Consider the following 24,506-nt stretch of genomic DNA (forward strand, 5'->3'; position numbering starts at 1 on the left):
ATCACGAACTGCTTAAATTTATAAAAAGTGAAATAAATTTATATCAGGAGAGGGAAATTTTCCATTTCAGTGCCTTTTCAGTTATTCTCTATTTCAAAGAACTATCCATTAATAATGGAATCAGACTGATACAAAGCATTTCCATTTATCTCAAAAAAGTTATTATAAATTGGATATAGATTTTACCTTAGTGAATCATGTAGTGACATTAGACAAATGTAGGAAATGTAATCTTTAATTAAATGAAATTCTGTTGGCTTTCTTTGCTTCAACTGATAGACAATACTCAAAGACAATTCTGATTGTTTATACATACCAGGGATAAGAATATTAGTGTAGATTAACCTCAGAATTCAGATGTGTAATACAACTTCCAATTTCCAGTGATAAATAAATGTAAGTGCTTTCTTATTAAAATAGAAAATAATTTTAGTAAGCAGCCAACCTATAATAATTGTACCCCAGTGAATGTCCAGTTTCTTTCTGAAGTGAAACCATTGTTTTGTGTGTCATCCTACTATGCTTCAGTGAATTTTTTTAAGGGGGGGTTCTTTATTCTTTTTTTAAAATAAATAAATGTATTTATTTATTTATGTCTGCATTGGGTCTTTGTTGCTGTACGCGGGCTTTCTCTAGTTGTGGCGAGCGGAGGCAACTCTTTGTTGTGGTGCACAGGCTTCTCACTGCGGTGGTTTCTCTTGTTGCAGAGCACGAGCTCTAGGTGCGTGGGCTTCAGTAGTTGTGGTTTGCTGGCTCAGTAGTCGTGGCTCACGGGCTCTAGGGCACAGGCTTAGTAGTTGGGACGCACAGGCTTAGGTGTTCTGCGGCATGTGGGATCTTCCCGGACCAGGACTCGAACCCATGTCTCCTGCATTGGAAGGTGGATTCTTAACCACTGCACTACCAGGGAAGTCCGCTTCAGTGAATATTAGTAGTTTAGTGTTCAAGCCTTGATTTTTATTTGAAATCTATCCTGTTGAAGGGAAAATGTTGATGCTTCTATGACATGAAGTGGAAAGGAAGGTAAAGAAATGCTTGTATCCAGGACTCATCTTACTATGTTCTTGCTACTTTAAATTGCTTAAATTGTACTCTTGTCAGGTTGCAAGCTAAAGAAATTATAATTCTGATAATAGAAATTGATTAAATCTTATTACCTGAAAAAAATCCGCTTCCTCCTAGATAAGCAGGGTCTATAAGGAAGCTGCCAACATCATTTTGAGAGGTTTGAAAGGCATGTTAGGAAAACAGTCTCTCTCAAATAGCTCTTGAAAATACACCTTTTGATATGGTTCATATTTTACTGCTTCATTACTTTTCATGATGAAAAGTAATGCTTACTATTGAAAATTACTATTTGGAAGGCTTGCAGGCTTATCTCTTCCCATCATTCTCTCTAAAATAGCTTTTTCTCTGCTCAGTACCACCGAACGCGAGAAGCTATCTATTTTTTGGCAAAAGACATTTTAATTGGTGAACGTTTATTTCTATTCTGAAGCATGTCTTGCTATACAGAAGTACGTTTGTTCAGTCCCCTCTCAACTTTAATGTTTTTCTCTGTCTTAGTGTCTTTTCTCTGAATATTTAATAAATCAGTTGACCTCTCTCTTTTCTGAGTTCCTTAAAAGCATCTGGTAATAACTGGATTCCTTTCACTGCTGTTATTCCAAAGATGTAACCAACTTACATGCACTCTGTAATTCTCCCTGCTCGCCCTTTCCTTCTCACCTATTTCTTTATGGAGGGACAAGTCTGGTCACAAGTCTGAATACTATTTTAGACTTTATGCAAAGGCAAACCAGCTGTTTTCACCTACGTGTGTCATTTAATTATAGTTTACTCAACACATTATATAGAATTCAAAAGAATCATGTTGTTTAAGCCATTTTGTACTTCCTGTAGTCTCTTAAATCCCTTATGGTGGAAATTAGAGCACTTCACTCTGTGGCTTGAACTTTGATGGGGCTTTTTTAGGTGTGATCATTAATTACACCCTGTATTCCCTCATCCGAATTTATGAGCATCTGAGAAATAGATGTAGAAATAAAGCAGATGGAGATCAAAAGGTACCTTTATATAAAGGTGAACTGGAAAATGACTTTGGATTTGTTTGGGCTTATTAATACCTTCCACCAAAATCAAGTGCATTAACCCCAGCCTAGCCAGTTGTAGACTCCCTATAGGAATAAACAACCAACACATGAAGAAGAAAGAGAAAGTGTACATCCTGGATTCAGGACATCGGGAAAGAAAAAAAAGGGTCTGCTCATCTGCTCATGCTTCATTTCTTCACCCAAATTCACGGATCAGATATGTTGCTTTTCCTTGGATGGCAGATCATGATGGAGGAGGCAGATTGATGCTGAGATTTTTTTTCCTCCCATAACTTTCCCTTCTAGTGAGTGAATAAGCCTCTCTATGTAAACATGATCAATAGGAAATAAGGATCCCCACCACTGCCTTCCCATTATTTCCCTTTATCTTCATCATCTTCTTTCCCTGAGAGTCCAATAAAACTATCAAACCTCATTAAATGAAAATACCAGGACCTCTCTGTTCTCTTTCCACCCTGACTCCTCACACACACCATTGAGTTAATGAAGATTGATCGCTTTCATATCTTTTTTATTCAGCAACAATCTAGGGAGCATCTTTGCTCCCAGGTATTATGCTGAGTCCCAGAGATGTCAAAATTTAACAAGACACAAACTGTTGTGAAGGAATTCAAAAAACATCTATCCAATATGTTGGATTTATGCACCTGTACTATTTAAATCAATTGGTGTTGCCCTACTGGGATATTATAATACTTGTATTTTTAGACTGTATTTTGAAATGTCACTTCTATAAGACTACAAATTATACCGTGTGGACAGAATTTCCCCTATAGTTGTGTTTATTCTTCCTAAGTAACTCCTAGTCCGTGCCTTCTTTGTGCCTCTCTGGAGATTAGTTCGGTGACGCTCTCTCTATGGGACTTTTTCTGTGAGAGTAGTTTTGCCATTGAACTGCATAACAGATTCATGCCTCTTCCTGTTATTTCCCAGTGTTCAGTAGCTTGAGGCTGTTTTTCTTTGATTAATCTGTTGTCTTTTTTTGTGCCTGATTTGCTGATTTATGTGTCACACTGGTCGCCATTTCACCCCCCAGGCCAGTCATCTTGTTGCATGTTGTTTACGTGTTGAGTGTAAACACCATGTTGGGTTTGGTCTGTGATCACAAACAGCTCCTGAGAAGCTCGTCATTGGTCCTCCCATGACCCCATATTGGCCTCTAGACTTGATCCTTTCCTCTGCTTCTCTTCATTTTGCTTTCTCTACTCCACTCACTCCATTAAGCCTTCTGTCGTAACTACTCTAATGAGAGTACCCCTGACAAGATTGTCAACCTTATCCAATATGCCTAATCCAGTGGTCAGATTTGTGTTCTGAGCTTACGCGTCGGCAGCATTTACCAGTTGACCCAGTTAAAGAAATTTCTGTTCTTGGCTGTCATGACTAGCTTTATTTATCTCTCCCTTCTCCATCTCTGTTGTTGGCTCCTCTTCCTCTGATCAGGATCTAAATGTTTGAGTGACCCAGGCCTCTGCCCTGAGGGCCATCACACCTGCTTGCGCAGGTGGTGGCCTGCACATTTCCAGATGCAGCTGCTGATGGCGTCTTCTCAGCAGTTGTGCCACTTGACAGGCCTGGTATCCTAGGTTGTGACACCTGAACACAGACAGCTTGGGTTCTTCCATTTAGTCTCTGTAGGGCCTTGACAAAATTACTTTAGTTGTCTATAAACTTTGTTTCTTCAATTGTAGTATGGAGATAGTAATGGTATCTATTTCATAGGATATTTTTTTAAGATTAAGTGCAAATACATAGAATCCTTAAAAGTGCCTGATTCTCAGTAAGTGTCTCAGAAGTGTTAGATATTACCATTATTATCATTTAAAGCTCTGTTTGGGCATTCTCTGACAGTGATGTAACTAGAGGGCCTGTCTTCAGTCACTGACAAATGACATGTTGAGATGGAAACATGATTCTTTCAATGTCATTCAGTGGGTTTTGTCATTAATACACAAAAGAATATTCTATCAAAAAAGAAAGTACGAAAATGTGGTACCTAAATCTTAGAGTCTGAAATTGGGTGCTCATTGCTAAAAGGTTAGATAAAATATTTATGTTACAAGAAGTTCCTTTATCTTTTATTTCTGGTTTCTTGTTTAAAATGAAACATGTAAGAAGAGCATCAGCTATGTGGCCACTTTCTTCCTTTAATTTTCATTTTGTAGTGCTTGCAGTTGTATTAAAGGACCATGCAGTTATTTTAAGTTAATCAAAATGTTTGGTCTATTAAATGACCTTATGAAAGTGCAGTAAAGCATGTAAATGAAATACCCCTTCAAAAAGGTACACAATTTTGTAAAAAAATAATAAGAATTTGCAGACGGCACATTCTTCATTATCTGTTCAAAGAAAATAGCTTTAGGTAGTTTATCCAGTATCCTCTCTTTTCTTTGAATACCTTGTTGTCGTCATCCTATTTCAGATTTGTCTTCAGTACTCCATTCATTCCTTGTATGATTACTATGTTCTTTCAAACAAATGTAGATGCCTGTTATTAACGAAGAGACAACTATAGAAATTTAGGGAAGGAGCATGAATAATATTGTCCTTTATACTTTGATATTCATTTCTCTATAATTGAGACATTTTGGTTCGGTTTACTATGAAACGTATTTCTTACAGATTAAAATATATATGGTATAAAATACATAATTTCAAAGTACATTTTGCAAATAAATTGGTTAAAATTCAGTACTTTTTGATTATTTATCATATTTAATCAAGCGTTCTCTTTTTAAAAATTACTAATATTCTTCCACATTGAATAAAATGCAGTCATTGCCCTGAGAAAATTCACCCAAGTAATAGGCACCCTTGGCCAACATAGTGCCCATTGCATGATTTATGGGCATGATGATACAAGCATTAGATTGAATGATAATTATGCAGGCATAATATCTGGATGGAGACATACCCCTCTTATTCAATATAATGACCTTGCTGTCATACCCAAATGATTATTACCATCATTATTTTATGAGACAGTAAATGATCAATAGATAGATAGAAAGATATAGATATCTCATATTCTACAATTCTCTGAAACCTGTTTGATTAAATATTTTGTATGTATCAATATGTTAAGGGTATGAATACAGTACTGAAGTGATAAGCTCATGATTCTAGTTACCAGTCAGGACTGCTCATGTAGCTGCCACTTCACACATCACAGGGCATTGCTTGAGCTTAATCTACATCTTCCTCTCACCCTTGTGAAAGTCACCACATGGCCTGAACTACTGCAGAAACTTCATTACCTTCTCTCCTAATCCCCTTTTGCTCAATTTACCATTCAACGATCACATCACTTCCATACTTAAAACATTCAGTAGGCTCTTGTTATTCTTAGAAGTCCCAAATCGTCACTGTACTCTGCATGGTCTTGCCTATTTTGCCCATTTCATCTCTTGACAAGTTCTTCCTACTCCCTTTTGCTCCACCTGCTTAAGTTCTTTCTCAAATGAGCCAAGGTGGTTTCCACCATGGAAAAATTCCCCATGCTGCTCTGATGCCTAGGAGGCATTTACTTTCTCTCTACATCCAGGAAACCCTTATCGCCTTTCAACTTTGGTGTACTGGTCACCTCCTCAGGACCTTAGAAGTCAAGTTCCCAGGACCTTTGCTCTCATAGTCTCTTCTGCTTCTCCATAGTAGCCGTTATCACAGTAGTCATTTAAAAACTAGTGATATAATTGGTAGTTTATTGGCAGTTTTTCCCTCCCAATCATAAAGCTCCATGAGGACAAGAACCTTATTTGTCATTTCAAGGAAAGCTTTCAATTATTATTCATTGAATGAATAAAGAAATGAAAATATAAATGATAAGAAAAATGTTTTTAAAGTCTGTTTAGATGTTGGCTGTGGAAACAAAATTATCTGCCTCATATTCATGAATTTAACGGTAGCTAGGAAGTTTTACTGGGGCAAATTCTACAGGTCTTAGTGAGCAGTTTATGAAAATCTTCAGAGAATGGGAGACCATTGAAAATGGGAAGTGCTTTTAGACAAGCCTGTGATAACCATTATATATTGTAAAATACAAAAAAAAAAAAAGTTTAGTAAATATTTCAGTACCTGTTAAAACACAATTGAAATTAAATATATATTTATCCTATTAATTTCATGAGTTCAAGTCTTTTTTTTTTAACATCTTTATTGGAGTATAATTGCTTTACAATTGTGTGTTAGTTTCTGCTTTATAACAAAGTGAATCAGTTATACATATACATATGTTCCCATATCTCTTCCCTCTTGTGTCTCCCTCCCTCCCACCCTCCCTATCCCACCCCTCTAGGTGGTCACAAAGCACCGAGCTGATCTCCCTGTGCTATGCGGCTGCTTCCCACTAGCTATCTATTTTATGTTTGGTAGTGTATATATGTCCATGCCACTCTCTCACTTTGTCACAGCTTACCCTTCCCCCTCCCCATATTCTCAAGTCCATTCTCTAGTAGGTCTGTGTCTTTATTCCCGTCTTACCCCTAGGTTCTTCGTGACATTTTTTTTTTCTTAGATTCCATATATATGTGTTAGCATACGGTATTTGTCTTTCTCTTTCTGACTTACTTCACTCTGTATGACAGACTCTAGGTCCATCCACCTCACCACAAATAACTCAATTTAGTTTCTTTTTATGGCTGAGTAATATTCCATTGCATATATGTGCCACATCTTCTTTATCCATTCATCCGATGATGGACACTTAGGTTGCTTCCATCTCCTGGCTATTGTAAATAGAGCTGCAATGAACCTTTTGGTACATGACTCTTTTTGAATTATGGTTTTCTCAGGGTATATGCCCAGTAGTGGGATTGCTGGGTCGTATGGTAGTTCTATTTTTAGTTTTTTAAGGAACCTCCATATTGTTCTCCATAGTGGCTGTACCAATTCACATTCCCACCAGCAGTGCAAGAGTGTTCCCTTTTCTCCACACCCTCTCCAGCATTTATTGTTTCTAGATTTTTTGACAGCAAGATCCTTTTTGACCCACCTCCTAGAGAAATGGAAATAAAAACAAAAATAAACAAATGGGACCTAATGAAACTTCAAAGCTTTTGCACAGCAAAGGAAACCATAAACAAGACCAAAAGACAACCCTCAGAATGGGAGAACATATTTGCAAATGAAGCAACTGACAAAGGATTAATCTCCAAGATTTACAAGCAGCTCATGCAGCTCAATAACAAAAAAACAAACAACCCAACCCAAAAATGGGCAGAAGACCTAAATAGACATTTCTCCAAAGAAGATATACAGATTGCCAAGAAACACATGAAAGAATGCTCAAAATCATTAATTATTAGAGAAATGCAAATCAAAACTACAATGAGATATCGTCTCACACCAGTCACAATGGCCATCATCAAGTGTCTTTTTAAGGGACTGCTAAGGACAGAATTTTCCTCCTGTATTTGTTACAGTAGTCCCAAGAACTGTTGACCTGTAACTTTGAAATTACAAACTGTATTAAGAGCAGCTACATTTATTTAGATATTTTTTTAGAAATGTGCAATTACTCTCTTAAAGTTATGAGCTATGTTTGTCATGAGTGATTAATTTTATACAACAATCAGATGATAATTAATTTACACTGGCCTCACTGATTTAGCTCTTATCAACCATGTCCACATAAAAGTACTATACAGATTCTCTTCCACTTAGCAAAAGGCATGTTTTTAACTTGATAATATGACTTTTCAAGTAAAATGCAGAGACTCTATTATGATAGCTTTAAGACACGATACAGAATGTCAGTTTACGATTTTGTACAACCCAATTCTGTCCCTCTCCCTTAGGTGCTAGTATCAACATATTCAAGTTACAGGTAAGGGGGATATGTGTAGTTTGAAAAAATTATGCGTAGTTTGAAAAAAATTCCTAGTTGCCTCACCCCCTGTCCCTTGCAGATAATCATCTCTGTTTTTTGTACCAGTGGGTTTTCTTATGATTGGAATTATGACATCCATAGAGACGATTCCCCACAAGGGGTTCAATGCTTCTGAAACTAAATTTAGCTTCTCGTTTCCTATCTTGATTCTAACACAGCCATTCCCATAAAGGCTTCAATAATTAAGCAGAAACAGATGCAAATCTCAACTACATACAGTATTTACTTTGAAAAATATGTCATTTGAATGCAGTGGAAATTTCATCTCCCACTAAACACTCTAAAATTCTTAAATACTGCTTCTCTGTATGGAATGCTGCTTCCTATACATTTCCATATCCTGTCCCCAAAACAAATAGACACATTAAAGTAGACATGTTGATTTTGCTACAACAAAGAATGGTTATTGATAGGAACAACAGTTGCCGATTTTGTCAACAGGATGAGAACTAGCAATTCAAGAGGTCAGAGATTTATTTTTACACGTGGAAAAAAAAAAAGATCTTGTAAGGGTGTGGGTCAGTCAGTTATTTTACATTAATAAGGTTTGCTGAGTAATCATTAAATGTGACTCAGGCTTGTTACAGCCAAGCTATTTTTCAGAGTTCTGTGGCAGAAATTATAATCAGTTACTTCTGAAAGGTGGTCTGGTTTCTGTTAGGATTGCTTAGAGGTGGCTGTCAGTTCTGTGAATCCAAGGATCGCGTTTACCTTTACACACTAGAGACAGACTTTAGAAATTAGCTCAGCTGTGGACCAGGTCAAGTCATGGTTCTCTGGAGCTCTCTTCCATGATCTATGTGCAACAAACTTCTTGATTTGCAAGTTGGGCTCCTTAGATGGACATGGAGCATAAATGTAATAAATGCTTGTGCTTCTCTTCTACATGCCAGTCTTGAATTTAAGATATTTTTCACATGTACCTAACAAAACCCTGCTATAATTAACTTTCCTCTGGTAACCTACTGGGTAAGAAAATACAGTTAACCATATTGTCTATAATAACCCAAGACTAATGAAGAACTCTCTCTTGTATTAAACTTTACCAGGGAATTCCCTGGTGGTCCAGTAGTTAGGACTCCACATTTTCACTGCTGAGGGCACAGGTTCAATCCCTGGTCCGGGAATTAAGATCCCGCAAGCCATGCAATGTGGCCAAAAAATAAAATATACCAGTGTTTGAAAATCCTGCCCTAATAGACTGGGATGCAGTTTTAATATTGTTTGAACTTAATTCAAATTGTTCTTTATAAATTACAAGTCTATAGGCTTTTAATATATTTTTTATAGAGAGCATGTCATTATTTTTATTTTATAGTAAATATTGATTTTTAGTTTCCACTTGGCTATTTCTTGTTTCATAAGTCTGAATTTTAAGGATTTAAGATAGTGGAATTTAAGGATGATGGGTGCATGTATTTCTTTTTTATGTTCATTCATTTATTTACCTTTTAACAAAAGCATACTGAGTACTATTATATATCTGGTAATGCAATAGGTATTATGAACACAAAGCTAAATAACATATACCATCTTCCTCCCTCTAAATACTTGTGCATGATTAATGCTGACATAATTGATTTTCAACCTATACATATTTAATCGAATTAAAATGCATTTTAATCTTAATTTTCTTAGATATACCTGTAAAACGTGAATTTGAATATGAAATTCAATTTGAATCTGAAGCTGTGAAGGCTAATTTGGAATCCTGCGTGGCTTTATATTACATTAAAAAATCTTATAATATCAAGGCTGAAAGGGTAACATTGGTCTTCAGTCTGATATTTGCACCAAAGAAACCACTGAGGTAAACCTGCTTTCACCCCTATTTTCTTTCTTTTTTTTCTTTTTTTTTTTGCAGTACGCGGGCCTCCCACTGTTGCATCCTCTCCCGTTGCGGAGCACAGGCTCCAGATGCGCAGGCTCAGCGGCCATGGCTCACGGGCCCAGCCGCTCCGCGGCATGTGGGATCTTCCCGGACCGGGGCACGAACCCGTGTCCCCTGCATTGGCAGGCGGACTCTCAACCACTGTGCCACCAGGGAAGCCTGTACATGACTCTTTTTGAATTATGGTTTTCTCAGGGTATATGCCCAGTAGCGGGATTGCTGGGTCGTATGGTAGTTCTATTTTTAGTTTTTTAAGGAACCTCCATACTGTTCTCCATAGTGGTTGTATCAATTTACATTCTGATCAACAGTGAAAGAGGGTTCCTTTTTCTCCACACCCTCTCCAGCATTTATTGTTTGTAGATGTTTTGATGATGGCCATTCTGACTGGTGTGAGGTGATACCTCATTATAGTTTTGATTTGCATTTCTCTAATGACTAGTGATGTTGAGCATCCTTTCATGTGTTTGCTGGCAATCTGTATATCTTCTTTGGAGAAATGTCTATTGAGGTTTTCTGCACATTTTTGGATTCAGTTGTCTCTGTTTTTGATATTGAGCTGCATGAGCTGCTTGTAAATTTTGGAGATTAATCCTTTGTCAGTTGCTTAATTGGCAAATCATTTCTCCCATTCTGAGGGTTGTCTTTTCGTCTTGTTTATGGTTTCCTTTGCTATGCAAAAGCTTTTAAGTTTCATTAGGTCAAATTTGTTTATTTGTATTTCCATTTCTCTAGGAAGTGGGTCAAAAAGGATCTTGCAGTGATGTATGTCATAGAGTGTTCTGCCTATGTTTTCCTCTAAGAGTTTGATAGTGTCTGGCCTTACATTTAGGACTTTACTCCATTTTGAGTTTATTTTTGTGTATGGTGTTAGGGAGTGTTCTAATTTCATTCTTTTACATGTAGCTGTCCAGCTTTTCCTAGCACCACTTATCGAAGAGGCTGTCTTTCCTCCATTGTCTATTCTTGCCTCCTTTATCAAAAATAAGGTGACCATATGTGCGTGGGTTTATCTCTGGGCTTCCTATCCTGTTCCATTGATCTATATCTCTGTTTTGGTGCCACTACAATATTGTCTTGATTACTGTAGATTTGTAGTATAGTCTGAAGACAAGGAGCCTGATTCCTTCCACTCCATTTTTCTTTCTCAAGATTTCTTTGGCTATTCGGAGTCTTTTGTGTTTCCATACAAATTGGGAAATTTTTTTGTTCTAGTTCTGTGAAAAATGCCATTGGTCATTTGATAGGGATTGCATTGAATCTGTAGTATAGTCATTTCCACAATGTTGATTCTTCCAATCCAACAACATGGTATATCTCTCCATCTGTTTGCACCGTCTTTAATTTCTTTCATCAGTGTCTTATAATTTTCTGCATACAGGTCTTTTGTCTCCTTAGGTAGGTATGTTCCTAGGTATTTCATTCTTTTTGCTGCAATGGTAAATGGGAGTGTTTCCTTAACTTCTCTTTCAGATTTTTCATCATTAGTGTATAGGAAAGCAAGAGATTTCTGTGCATTAATTTTGTATCCTGCTACTGTACCAGATTCATTGATTAGCTCCAGTAGTTTTCTGGTAGCATCTTTAGGATTCTCTATGTATAGTATCATGTCATCTACAAACAGTGACAGCTTTACTTCTTCTTTTCTGATTTGGATTCCTTTTATTTCTTTTTCTTCCCTGATTGCTGTGGCTAAAACTTCCAAAACTATGTTGAATAATAGTGGTGAGAGCAGACAACCTTGTCTTTTTCCTGATCTTAGAGGAAATGATTTGAGTTTTTCACCATTGAGAACGATGTTGGCTGTGGGTTTGTCATATATGGCCTTTATTATATTGAGGTAAGTTCTCTCTATGCCTACTTTCTGGAAGGTTTTTATCATAAATGGGTGTTGAATTTTGTCGGAAACTTTTTCTGCATCTATTGAGATAACCATATGGCTTTATCCTTCAATTTGTTAATATGGTGTATCACGTTGATTGATTTGCATATATTGAAGGATCCTTGTATTCCTGGGATAAACCTCACTTGATCATGGTGTATGATCCTTTTAATGTGCTGTTGGATTCTGTTTGCTAGTATTTTGTTGAGGATTTTTGCATCTATGTTCATCAGTGATACTGGCCTGTAGTTTTCTTTCTTTGTGACATCTTTGTCTGGTTTTGGTATCAGGGTGATGGTGGCCTTGTAGAATGAGTTTGGGCGTGTTCCTCCCTCTGCTATATTTTGGAAGAGTTTGGAAAGGATAGATGTTAGCTCTTCTCTAAATGTTTGACAGAATTCACCTGTGGAGCCATCTGTTCCTGGGCTTTTGTTTGTTGGAAAATTTTTAATCACAGTCTCAATTTCAGTGCTTGCGATTGGTCTGTTTATGTTTTCTGTTTCTTTCTGGTTCAGTCTTGGAAGGTTGTGCTTTTCTAAGAATGTGTCCATTTCTTCCAGGTTGTCCATTTTATTGGCATATAGTTGCTTGTCGTAATCTCTCATGATCCTTTTTATCTCTGCAGTGTCAGTTGTTACTTCTCCCTTTTCATTTCTAATTCTATTGATTTGAGTCTTCTCCCTTTTTTTACTGATGAGTCTGGCTAATGGTTTATCAATTGTGTGTATCTTCTCAAAGAACCAGCTTTTAGTTCTATTGATCTTTACTATTGTTTCCTTCATTTCTTTTTCATTTATTTCTGATCTGATCTTTATGATTTCTTTCCTTCTACTAACTTTGGGGTTTTTTTGTTCTTCCTTCTCTGATTGCTTTAGGTGTAAGTTTCGATTGTTTATTTGAGATGTTTCTTGTTTCCTGAGGTAGGATTGTATTGCTATAAACTTCCCTCTTAGAAGTGCTTTGGCTGCATCCCATAGGGTTGGGTCATTGTGTTTTCATTGTCATTTGCTTCTAGGTATTTTTTGATTTCCTCTTTGATTTCTTCAGTGATCTCTTGATAACTTAGTAATGTATTGTTTAGCCTCCACAATATCTAGTCTCATAGCACTGTGGTCCAAAAAGATACTTAGTATGATTTCAATTTTCTTAAATTTACTAAGGATTGATTTGTGACCCAAGATATGATCTATCCTGGAGAATGTTCCATGAGCACTTGAGAAGAAAGTGTATTCTGTTGTTTTTGCATGGAATGTCCTGTAAATATGAATTAAGTCCATCTTGTTTAATGTGTCATTTAAAGCTTGTGTCTCCTTATTTATTTTCATTTTGGATGATCTGTCCATTGGTGAAAGTGGGGTGTTAAAGTCCCCTACTATGGTTGTGTTTCTGTCGATTTCCCCTTTTATGGCTGTTATCATTTGCCTTATGTATTGAGGTACTCCTGTGTTGGGTGCATAAATATTTACAATTGTTATATCTTCTTCTTGGATTGATCCCTTGATCATTATGTAGTGTCCTTCTTTGTCTCTTCTAATAGTGTTTATTTTAAAGTCAATTTTGTCTGATATGAGAATTGCTACACCAGCTATCTTTTCATATCCACTTGCAAGGAATGTCTTTTTCCATTCCCTCATTTTCAGTCTGTATGTGTCCCTAGGTCTAAAGTGGTTCTCTTGTAGGCAGCATATATACGGGTCTTGTTTTTGTATCCACTCAGCCAGTCTGTGTCTTTTGGTTGGAGCATTTAATCCATTTACATTTAAGGTAGTTATCGATATGTATGTTACTATTACCATTTTCTTAATATTTTTGCATTTGTTACTGTAGGTCTTTTCCTTCTCTTGTGTATCCTGCTTAGGGAAGTTCCTTAACATTTGTTGTAAAGCTGGTTTGGTGGTACTGAATTCTTTTAGCTTTTGCTTGTCTGTAAAGGTTTTAATTTTTCCATCGAATCTGAATGAGATCCACGCTGGGTAGAGTAACCTTGGATGTAGGTTTTTTCCTTTCATCACTTTAAATATGTTTGCCACTCCCTTCTGTTTTGCAGAATTACTGCTGAAAGATCAGCTGTTAACCTTATGAGGATTCCCTTGTATGTTTTTTGTTGTTTATGCCTTACTGCTTTTAATATTTTTTCTTTGTGTTTAATTTTTGATAGTTTGATTAATATGTGTCTTGGAATGTTTCTCCTTGGATTTATCCTGTATGGGACTCTCTGTGCTTCCTGGACTTAATTGACTATTTCCTTTCCCATATTAGGGAAGTTTTCAACTATAATCTCTTCAAATATTTTCTCAGTCCCTTTCTTTTTCTCTTGTTTTGGGACCCATATAATTGGAATGTTGGTGCGTTTAATGTTGTCCCAGAGGTCTGTGAGACTATCCTCAATTATTTTCATTATTTTTTCTTTTTTCTGCTGTCCAGTAGTTATTACCACTCTTTTGTCTTCCAGGTCACTTATCCATTCTTCTGCCTCAGTTATTCTGCCATTAATTCCTTGTAGAGAGTTTTTAATTTCATTTATTGTGTTGTTCATCATTGTTTGTTTGCTGTTTAGTTCTTCTAGGTCCTTGTTAAACGTTTCTTGTATTTTCTCTATTCTATTTCCAAGATTTTGGATCATCTTTACTATCATTAGTCTGAATTCTTTTTCAGGTAGACTGCCTATTTCCTCTTCATTTGTTAGGTCTGGTGGGTTTTTGCCTTGCTACTTTATCTGCTGTATGTTTCTCTGTCTTCTCATTTTGATTAACTTACTGTGTGTGGGGTCTCCTTTTCACCACCAGCTTGTTCATAGTCCCCGTTGTTTTTGGTGTCTGCTCCCAGTGGGTAAGGGTGGTTCAGTGGGTTGTGTAGGCTTCCTGGTGGAGGGAACTGGTGCCTGTATTCTGGTGGATGAGGCTGGATCTTGTCTTTCTGGTGGGCAGGACCACATCTGGTGGTGTGTTTTGGGGTGTCTGTGACCGTATTATGATTTTAGGCAGCCTCTCTGTTAATGGATGGGCTTGTGTTCCTGTCTTGCTAGTTGTTTGGCATAGGGTGTCCAGCACTGTAGCTTGCTGGTCGTTGAGGGAAACTGGGTCTAGCGTTGAGATGGAGATCTCTGGGAGAGCGTTCACCGTTTGATATCACATGGAGCTAGGACATCTCTGGTTGACCAATGTCCTGAACTTGGGTCTCCTACCTCAGAGGCACAGGCCTGACACCCGGCCAGAGCACTAACACTCTGCCAGCCACATGGCTCAGAAGAAAAGGGAGAAAAAGAGACAGAAAGAAATAAAGAAAAAGGTAAAGTTATTAAAATATTTTTTTAATTATTAAAAATTTAAAAATTACAAAGTAATAAAAAAAAAGGAAAAGAAAGAAAGAAGAGATCAACCAAACCAAAAAACAAATCCACCAATGATAACAAGTGCTGAAAACTATACTAAAAAAAAAACAAACAATAAACAACAGACAGAACCATTGGACAAATGGTAAAAGCAAAGCAATGCAAACAAAATGACACACAGAAGCCTACGCATACACACTCACAAAAAGAGAAAAAGGAGAAAATAAACCTATATATCTATATCTATATATATATATATATAAAAAAGGAAGAGAACAACCGAATCAATAAACAAATCTACCAATGATAATAAACTGTAAGTACTAAACTAAGATAAGCATAAGACTAGACAGAAATTAGATGCAGAAAGCAAACACCAAGTCTACAGTTGCTCCCAAAGTCCACCACCTCAATTTTGGGATGATTCATTGTTTATTCAGGTATTCCACAGATGCAGGGTACATGAAGTTGATTGTGGAGATTTAATCCGCTGCTCCTGAGGCTGCTGGTAGAAATTTCCCTTTCTCGTTCGCACAGCTCCTGGGGTTCAGCTTTGAATTTGGCCCCTCTTCTGCATGGAGATTGCCTGAGGGCGTCTGTTCCCTCCCCAGACAGGACAGGGTTAAAGTAGCAGCTGATTTGTTTTTCTCATCTGGCTTATTTCACTTAGCATAATGCCCTCCAGGTTCATCCATGTTGTCCCTAATGTCCCAAGACTTCCTTCTTTTTTATGGCTAAATAATATTCCATTCTGTGTATATACCAGATTTCTTTATCCATTCAACTGTAGACAGACACTTAGATTATTTCCATATCTTAGCTTTTGTGACTAATGCTACAATAACATGGGAATGCAGATATATCTTTGAGATACTGATTTCATTTCCTTTAGATATACAATCCAGAAGTAGGATTGTTGGATCATATGGTAATTCAACTTTAGCTTTTTGAGGAAACTTCGTACAGTTTTCCACAATGGCTGTTCCAATTTTAAATCCCACCAACAGTGTTCAGTAGTTTTCTTTTTTTCCACATTCATGCCAGCACTTATTTTTTGACTCTTTGAACAGGTGTGAGGTGATGGCCCACTGTAGTTTCAATTTGCATTTCTCTGATGATCAGTGATGTTGAGCACCTTTTCATATACTTGTTGGCCATTTGTCTGTCTTCTTTAGAAAAATATCTATTGAGGTCCTGTGCCCATTTTTTAATAGGGTTATTTGTGAGTTTTCTTGCTATTGAGTTGTATGAGTTCCTTATGTATTTTAGATATTACCCCCCTATCAGATATATGGTATGCAAATATTTTCTCCCAGTCCAGAGGTTGCCTTTTCATTGGGTGATTTTTTTTCCTTTGCTGTGCAGAAAAATTTTAGTGTGATATAGTCCTACTTCTTTATTTTTGCTTCTGTTGCCAGTGTTTTTGATGTTATATCCAAAAATTCATTTCTAAGACTAAGGTGAAGGATCTTTTCCCTTGTTTTCCTCTGAAATTTTTACTTTTGATTTATACAGGGTTTAGGTCTTATGTTTATATCTTTAATCCATTTTGAGTTGATTTTTGTTAGTGGTATGTGATAGGGGTCCAATTTTATTTTTTTGTATATGGTTATACCACTCTCCTAGCACCATTTATTAAAGAGACTATCCTTTCCCCATTGTGTATTTTCAGCAACTTTGTCGAAGATTAGCTGACTGTATATGTGTGCATTTATCCCCAGGCTCTCTGTTCTGTTCCATTGGTCTATATGTCTGTCTTTATTCCTGTATCATTCCATATTGATTACTGCAGATCTGGAATAAATTTTGAAGTTACTAAGTATGAGGCCTCTAGCTTTGTTTTTATTTCTCAAGATTGTTTTGGCCATTCAGAATCCTTTAAGATTGCATATGCATTTTACAATTTTTTTTATTATTTCTTCAAAAAATGCCATTGGGATTTTGGTGGGGATTGCATTGAATCTGTAGATTGCTTTGGATAGTATGGACGTTTTAACGATATTGATTCTTCCTGTCCATGAATATGGAGATATCTTTCCATTTATTTATGTCTTCTCTAATTCCTTTCATCCTTGTCTGTTAGTTTTCAATGTACAGATCTTAAAATTCTTGGTTAAATCTATGTCTAAGTACAGTTGACCCTTGAACAATATGGGAGTTAGGGGTACTGACCTTCCAGCAGTCAACAGTCAGCCTTCCCTATATGTGACTCCACACCAACAGATTTGAACCAATTACAGATCGTATAGTACTGTAGTATATGTATTTTTAAAAATTCATGTATAAGTGGACCTATGCAGTTCAAACTTGTGTTGTTCAGGGGTCAACTGTATTCTTTTTCATGCTATTTTAAATAGGATTTTTTTTCATTTCTTTTTTCAAATAGTTCATTGTTAGTATATAGTAATGCAACTGATTTTTGTATGTTGATTTTGTATCCTGCAACTTTACTGAATTCATTTATTAGTTATAACAGTTTTTCCTGGAATCATTCTACAAATAAAATCATGTCATCTGCTAACAGAGATAATGATCTCAGAGGAAAAGCTTTTGTTTTTTCAACATTGAGGATGATATTAGCTGTGGACTTTGTATATGGGCCTCTATTATGTTGAACTAATTTTCTTCTATTCCTAGATTGTTGAGGTTTTTTTTTTATCATAAAAGGGTGTTGAATTTTGTCAAATTTTTTTCTGCATGTCCTGAGATGATCATGTGTTTTTTATCCTTCATTCTGTTAAAGTGGTTTATCATATTAATTGATTTTCTTATGTGGAACCTTCCTTGCATCCTATGGTTAAATCCTATTTGGACATGGTGTATGATCCTATTAATGTGCCATTGAATTCAATTTGATAGCATTTGTTGAGGATTTTTTGCATCTATATTCATCAAGGATATTGGCTGGTAGTTTTCTTTTTTTGTGGTGTCTTTCTGGCTTTGGCATCAGGATAAATTATACTTGGAAGTATTTGGAAGTATTCCCTCCTTTTCAATATTTTGGAAGAGTTTAAGATGGATTAATGTTAATTCTTCTTTAAATATTTGGTAGAATTCACCATCTGTTCCTGGGCTTTTCTTTGTTGGGAGGATTTTGATTACTGATTCAATGTGCTTAATATTTATAGATCTGTTCAGATTTTCTGTTTATTCATGATTCTGTCTCGGTAGATTACATTTTGGGGGGAATTTATTCATTTCTTCTAGGTTATACAATTTTTTGATATATAATTGTTCACAACAGTCTCTTATGATCATTTTTATTTCTGGGGCATCAATTGTAATGTGTCCTTTTTCATTTATGATTTTATATATTTGTCTTCTCTTTTTTTCTTAATTAGGTAATTTTGTTGATTTTGTTCTTTTCAAAAAACAAACTCTTAGTTTCACTCTTAGTTGATTTTTTTCTATTGTCTCTTTGATTTATTTCTGCTCTACTCTTTATTATTTCCTTCTTTCTGCTAACTTTGGGTTGAGTTTTTCTTCTTTTTCTAGTTTCTTGAGGTATAGAGTTAGGTTGTTTATTTGAGTTCTTTCTTTCTTTTTTTTTTTTTTTTTTTAATGTAGGCATTTATCACTATAAACTTCCCTCTTAGTACTACTTTTGCTGCATTCCACAAGCAATGTTGTGTTTTCATTTTCGTTTGTCTCAAGATATTTTCTAACATCTTTTTGACTTCTTCTTTGGTTCATTGGTAGTTCAAGATTTCATTGTTTTTTTAAAAATTAAAATTTGATTTTTTAATTTCCACATATTTGTGTATTTCCAATTTTCCTTCTGCTATTGATATCTAGTTTCATTCCACTGTGGTGGAAAAAGACAACTGGTAGGATTTCAGTCTTCTTAAATTTGTTTAGACTTGATTTGTGACCTAACATACAGTCTGTCCTTGAGAATGTTCCATGTGCCCCTGAGAGGAATGTAAATGCTGTTGCTGTTGAGTGGAATACTCTGCGTATATTTGTTAGAACCATTTGTCTATAGCATTGTTCCTGTCTTCTTTTTTCTTATTGATCTTCTTTCTCGGTTTTCTATCCATTATTGGAAATGGGATTTTGAAATCTCCTATTATTATTCTATTGCTTTCTATTTCTCCTTTCATTTCTGTTAATCTTTGGTACATATATTTAGATACTCTATTGTGGGGCATATGTATAGCTATAATATGTATAATCGTTACATCATTCTGTCAAGTTGATCTGATATAAGGTCCTTCTTTGTCTTCTCTGACAGTTTTTTATTAAGTCTGCTTTGCCTAATATAAGTAAGGCCATCCATGTTCTTTTGTTTACCATTTGCCATCTTTCTTCCCTTTAAAACTTTCAGCTTATGTGTATTTTTAAACCCAAAGTTAGTCTCTTATAGACAGCATATACTTGGATCTTGTTTTTTATCCTATCAGCTACTGTCTCTTTTGAGTGGGGAGTTTGATTTATATTTAAAGTAATTATTGATAGGGAAGGACTTAGCATTGTCATTTTGTTGTTTTCTGTATGTCTTATAGCTCTTTTGTCCATCTTTTCTTCTCTTGCTGTCTTCCTTTATGTTGTATTGATTTTTTTTCTAGTGACATGCTTTGATTCCTTTCTCATTTTCTTTTGGGTATCTTCTGTAGGTGTTTTCTTTGTGGCTACCATAGGGCTTACATAAAACACCTCATAAGTTTAACAATCCATTTTAAGCTGATAACTTGACTTCAGTTGCATACAAAAATCTGTACACTTTGTTAGTGATGTACAAATTACATATTTTATATTGTGTATCCATTAATATATTTTATAATTATAGTTATTTTTATACTTTTGTTTTTTAACTTTTATGCCACAATTAAAAGTGATTTATGTACCACTGTTACACTATTGAGTTTTGTATATTTTTCTATATATTTACCTTTACCAGTGAGCTTTATACTTTCGAATGCTTTTGTGTGGCTGTTTGGCATCTTTTCATTTCAACTTGAAGGACTCCCTTTAGCATGCCTTGTAAGGCAGGTCTAATGGTGATTAGCTCCCTCAGCTTTTCTTTGTCAGGGAAAGTATCTACTTCATTTTTGAAGGATGTTTTTTCTGGTTATAGTGTTTCTGTTTAGCAGTTTGTTTTTTATCACTTTAAATATATCATCCCTCTCATTTCAGGCTTACAAGGTTTCTGCTGAGAAATCTGCTGAGAGTCTTACAAGGATTCCCTTGTATGTGATAAGTTATTTTTCTCTTGCTATTTCCAAATTCTCTTTCTGGCTTTGTTGACATTTTGATTATGCATCTCATTGTGGAGTTATTTGGTTTCATCCTTTTTAGAGCCTTTTGAACTTAATGAATCTGATGTCCATTTCCTTCCCCAGATTTGGGAAGTTTTTGGCCATTATTTCTTTAAATAAGCTTTCTGCCTCTATTTTTCTCTTTTCCTTTTGAGACTCATAATGTGTATATTGGTCCTCTTGATATTGTTGTGTAAGTCCCTTAGATTTTCTTCACTCTATTTTATTTATTTTTCTTTTTGCTCCTCTGACTGGATAATTTCACATGACTTTTCTTCAAATTCTCTGATTACTTTTGCTTGATCAAATCTGTTGACCCTCTAGTGAATTTTTCATTTCAGTGAATTTTTCAGCTACATTCCTCAGCTCCAAAATTTGTTTGGTCTTTTTTTATATTTTCTATCTCTTTGTTGAAATTCTCACTTTGTTCATGCATTGTTTTCCTGATATTGTTGAACATCTTCATGACAGTTATTTTGAATAATTTGTCAAGTAATTCCTGTACCTCCATTTCTTTATGGTGTGTTTCTGGAGACTTATTTTGTTTCTTTAACAGGGTAATTTTTTTCTGTTTCTTCATTTTCTTTTTAACTTTGTGTTGGTATCTACACATTTGAAAAAATAGTTACCTCTCCCATTCTTTACAGACTGGCTTTATACAGGGAAAGATCTTCACCAAGCAGTGCAACTAGAGACTCTGGGGGCCTCTCAGATCTTTTCTGTGAATATGTCTTTCTGATCTTGTGTGTGAAGATCACTAATTAGAGGGGCTTGCCAGCTTCTATTTTCTCAGGAGTTTGTAATCTCTTGCTCCCTCTGGTGTCTGTCTTCTGTAGTGTGAGTACTCTGAAATAGCACACTGCCCAGATCTTTTTTTCAGCAGCCTCTAGGCATCTAGAGTTTGTCATGTTCTCTCAGTTCCATAAGACAAGCAAGACAGAAATCAGAACCTTAAGCAGCCCACTGAAAAGCCAGAAATTTGGATGCATGTTCCTCTCTTCTTTTTCTGCACTTATGGAGAGCCTTCTGAGCTATATCAGTTTCTGTCTGCCATACCATGAGACCTCTGTAGAACCAGTACCCTGCCCAGCTCTTTTTTGTTCTCAGAAACTACCGTGCTTCTGGAGTGTGTCAGGTCTCATCAATACTTCAAGATAGGCAAGACGGAAGCCAGTCCCCCAGCAGCCCCACACCTCCAATATCCAGATGTTGGACGTCTGGTCCACTCTTCTCTTTTCTTCACCTGGGAGAAGTGAGACCTGAGAATTCCCTCCTAATCCTGTGGTACTGTGCTCAGGAGGGAGAGCTTGTGGTGACTGCATCCACAGATTTTCCTAATAGCTTCAGAGCAGCTGATTTTGCACTCACCTGGAGGGCAGAAGCCTCTTAACTGGTTTCAGAATTTCTCACAATGGAAATTGGCCTGCATATTTTTGAATCAGTGTCTCCATGGAACTGATCTGGGGCTTCCTATTCTGCCATCTTCCTGACATCACCCCTCTGGATATTCTGTTTTATACATCTCTTATTTATCGGATCATGCATCATTGCCTAGCACTGGTAATAAAATGTTTTAAAACGATAACAATCATAATGACTATATTAATATTAATTAGTCCTTGTCAGGTACTTTCCATGTGCCAAGAAAGATAATAATCTTTATGGGTATTATTAATTTAACAGAATGAAAACTGAGGTTCAAAAAGACTAAGCAAGTTGCCTGAAGTCATGCTCCCAGGTAGAGCTAAGATTCCAGTCTAAGCCATCTGTATCCATAGTCCACTTTCTCAGACCACCTACTATGATACTCAATACACATTTACTGAAAGGATCAGTGAGTCCCAACCTGAATCTCCCATGTGCTCTTCTATGTTTCACTGTTGGATCTTTTCTAGGAAACTGTTCTTTACCTTCTGCCTGTATCTCCCCTGTCAGTTTGGATTTTAAAATCCTCACAACCTCCCATGTACTGTGCCTCTCTCCTGCTTTCTTCTACCAAGAAGTTCCTCAAATTCTTTCACAGTCTTCATCTCAAATGTAATCTACCTTGACTTCAAGATGGTCACTTGAATCTTAAATGTCACTCAGTTCACTTCAGATCATAGCAGCTCATCTTCAGGCCCAAGAATCTTTAATGAACCTGTAAAGTACTTATGTCTTACTTAGCAGGTGGAAAACTGAAGGAGAGTGAGCAAATGTCACATTGGAATAATAGTAAAAACAAAGGCTTTATGATAGCTGCTGTGGTCAGGCATTTTAGATATTAATTTATTTAAAAATAATTGAATTTTCATTTGTTATTCAGTTATTATAGGGACAGCATTTTATTCTTTGTACACTATAAATATAAAATGTGATTGAAAATATCTTTAAGATTCCATTTTTGTCACCCTGCAAAGAATGACACTTTTCGGTAATTTAAAAAATGCCTCCTCACTATTATTCTGTAAGCATTCCATAAAGTAACAAGTATCAGACTCACAGCTGCATAACAGCATTAATGTTTAACTGTAGTCCTATGCAACAGGATATAAACCAAGCCCTACCCATTAAGTTCTCATAAAGAGAACAGGGTAATGATACAATTTTAAAGGTTGATATTATATTTTTGTTCCAGAAATCCCGAGCCATTCACGGCATACTTCCTACCTGGCAGTGATCCTGAGTTTTTTGTAAAACCTCAGGTTGGAGAACTTCTTCCTTTTGACACTGAAGGAACTCTAATCGTTGTGGGTTTTAAACCCAAAATGTACAGCAGGAAATACAAAGCAACGTTAGCAATACAGGTGAGTTCTACAAAGGCAGTAGTCAAGAATGTTTGATGTCACAAAAGTCATTAAATGACTTTGGGAGAAAAGGTTTCACCCAATGATCACAGATAAAGAATAGCAACATTATCTTATAAAAGTCAACATATTTCAACTGCTCTGTATTGTTTTAACTTCCTTTTGGTCAATAAAGAAATTTTAAATGTGAAGTATAGCCAAAAATATTGTTATCACCAGTGAAAATAGGAAATTATTTCTCTTCCATATTAAGGAATTGTGGAAGAGATAAATAATGACCGTAAAGTGATTTGTATAGTCACATATTATTTTCTGTAATAACCTATTCAAAGACTTTAGGTGATTTGTGATAGAGATTTTGAAACCTTTGATTAAGGGATAAGATGTTGTCAAAATGTTAAAGTCTAAAATGAAGAAAATTAAATAGAAGATAAATTTTATCTTGAATTGAAAAAAAAAAACGATGTGAAATGGGCCATTAATGTAAAATAATGTTAAAGTGATCATTTTATTAAAAGTTAAGGTAAATACAATTCTGAAAATTTATCCAGTAAGCAACACTTCTCCATAAAATTTCCCACATATATGCCACTAGGAACATTTTGGCTAAAGATAACTTTCAAGTTATTTCTGAAAAGATGCCTATTGCCACTGTCTGTTTTCAGTAGCACAGGCACAAGGGACTTGTAGTCTTGTTTTGAGACACAACTACTGATCCCAAAGTGTCTACTAGACTTCTGAATCAGACATTAATTAAGCAGCACCATTGGCAGAAAAATGTGTTGTTACTGTTTTAATGAATAGAGAAAAATGTTGGATATTGCTTGAGAAAATTATTTTTATTTTTCATCTTAGAGTCCTTACAACCCAGGTAATAAAAATATAAAGCCTCTGGAGACTTGCTGCACATAACCCACTCCTGTGTTAGTATTTGATTTTAAATGATCATGTTGATGTATTTCCTTCTTTTTTTTTTTTTTTTTACATCTTTATTGGAGTATAATTGCTTTACAATGGTGTCTCAGTTTCTGCTTTATAACAAAGTGAATCAGTCACATATATACATATGTTCCCATATCTCTTCCCTCTTGCGTCTCCCTCCCTCCCACCCTCCCTATCCCACCCCTCCAGGTGGTCACAAAGCACCGAGCTGATCTCCCTGTGCTATGCGGCTGCTTCCCACTAGCTATCTATTTTACGTTTGGTAGTGTATATATGTCCATGCCTCTCTCTCACTTTGTCACAGCTTACCCTTCCCCCTCCCCATATCCTGAAGTCCATTCTCTAGTAGGTCTGTGTCTTTATTCCTGTCTTACCCCTAGGTTCTTCAAGACATGTTTTTTTTTCTTAAATTCCA

At 35.9% G+C, this 24,506-nt stretch overlaps 1 protein-coding gene across 1 annotated transcript in view; it reads left to right on the forward strand.

The window, feature by feature from the left end:
* LOC113616456 (cilia- and flagella-associated protein 47-like) overlaps window positions 1-24,061 on the forward strand; it is a gene marked incomplete at its 5' end in the record, with an annotated part of 358,695 nt that extends 334,634 nt beyond the window's left edge. Inside the window, 3 exon segments of the mRNA XM_027099781.1 lie at window positions 9,640-9,811; window positions 22,981-23,149; window positions 24,005-24,061. Of these exon segments, the coding sequence (XP_026955582.1) occupies window positions 9,640-9,811; window positions 22,981-23,149; window positions 24,005-24,061 (398 nt within the window).
* Between the last annotated feature and the right edge of the window lie 445 nt (window positions 24,062-24,506).

Source organism: Aethalodelphis obliquidens, unplaced genomic scaffold (genome assembly GCF_003676395.1).
Source record: "Aethalodelphis obliquidens isolate GAN/ISIS:26980383/991018 unplaced genomic scaffold, ASM367639v1 scaffold141, whole genome shotgun sequence".
Classification (NCBI taxonomy): domain Eukaryota; kingdom Metazoa; phylum Chordata; class Mammalia; order Artiodactyla; family Delphinidae; genus Aethalodelphis; species Aethalodelphis obliquidens.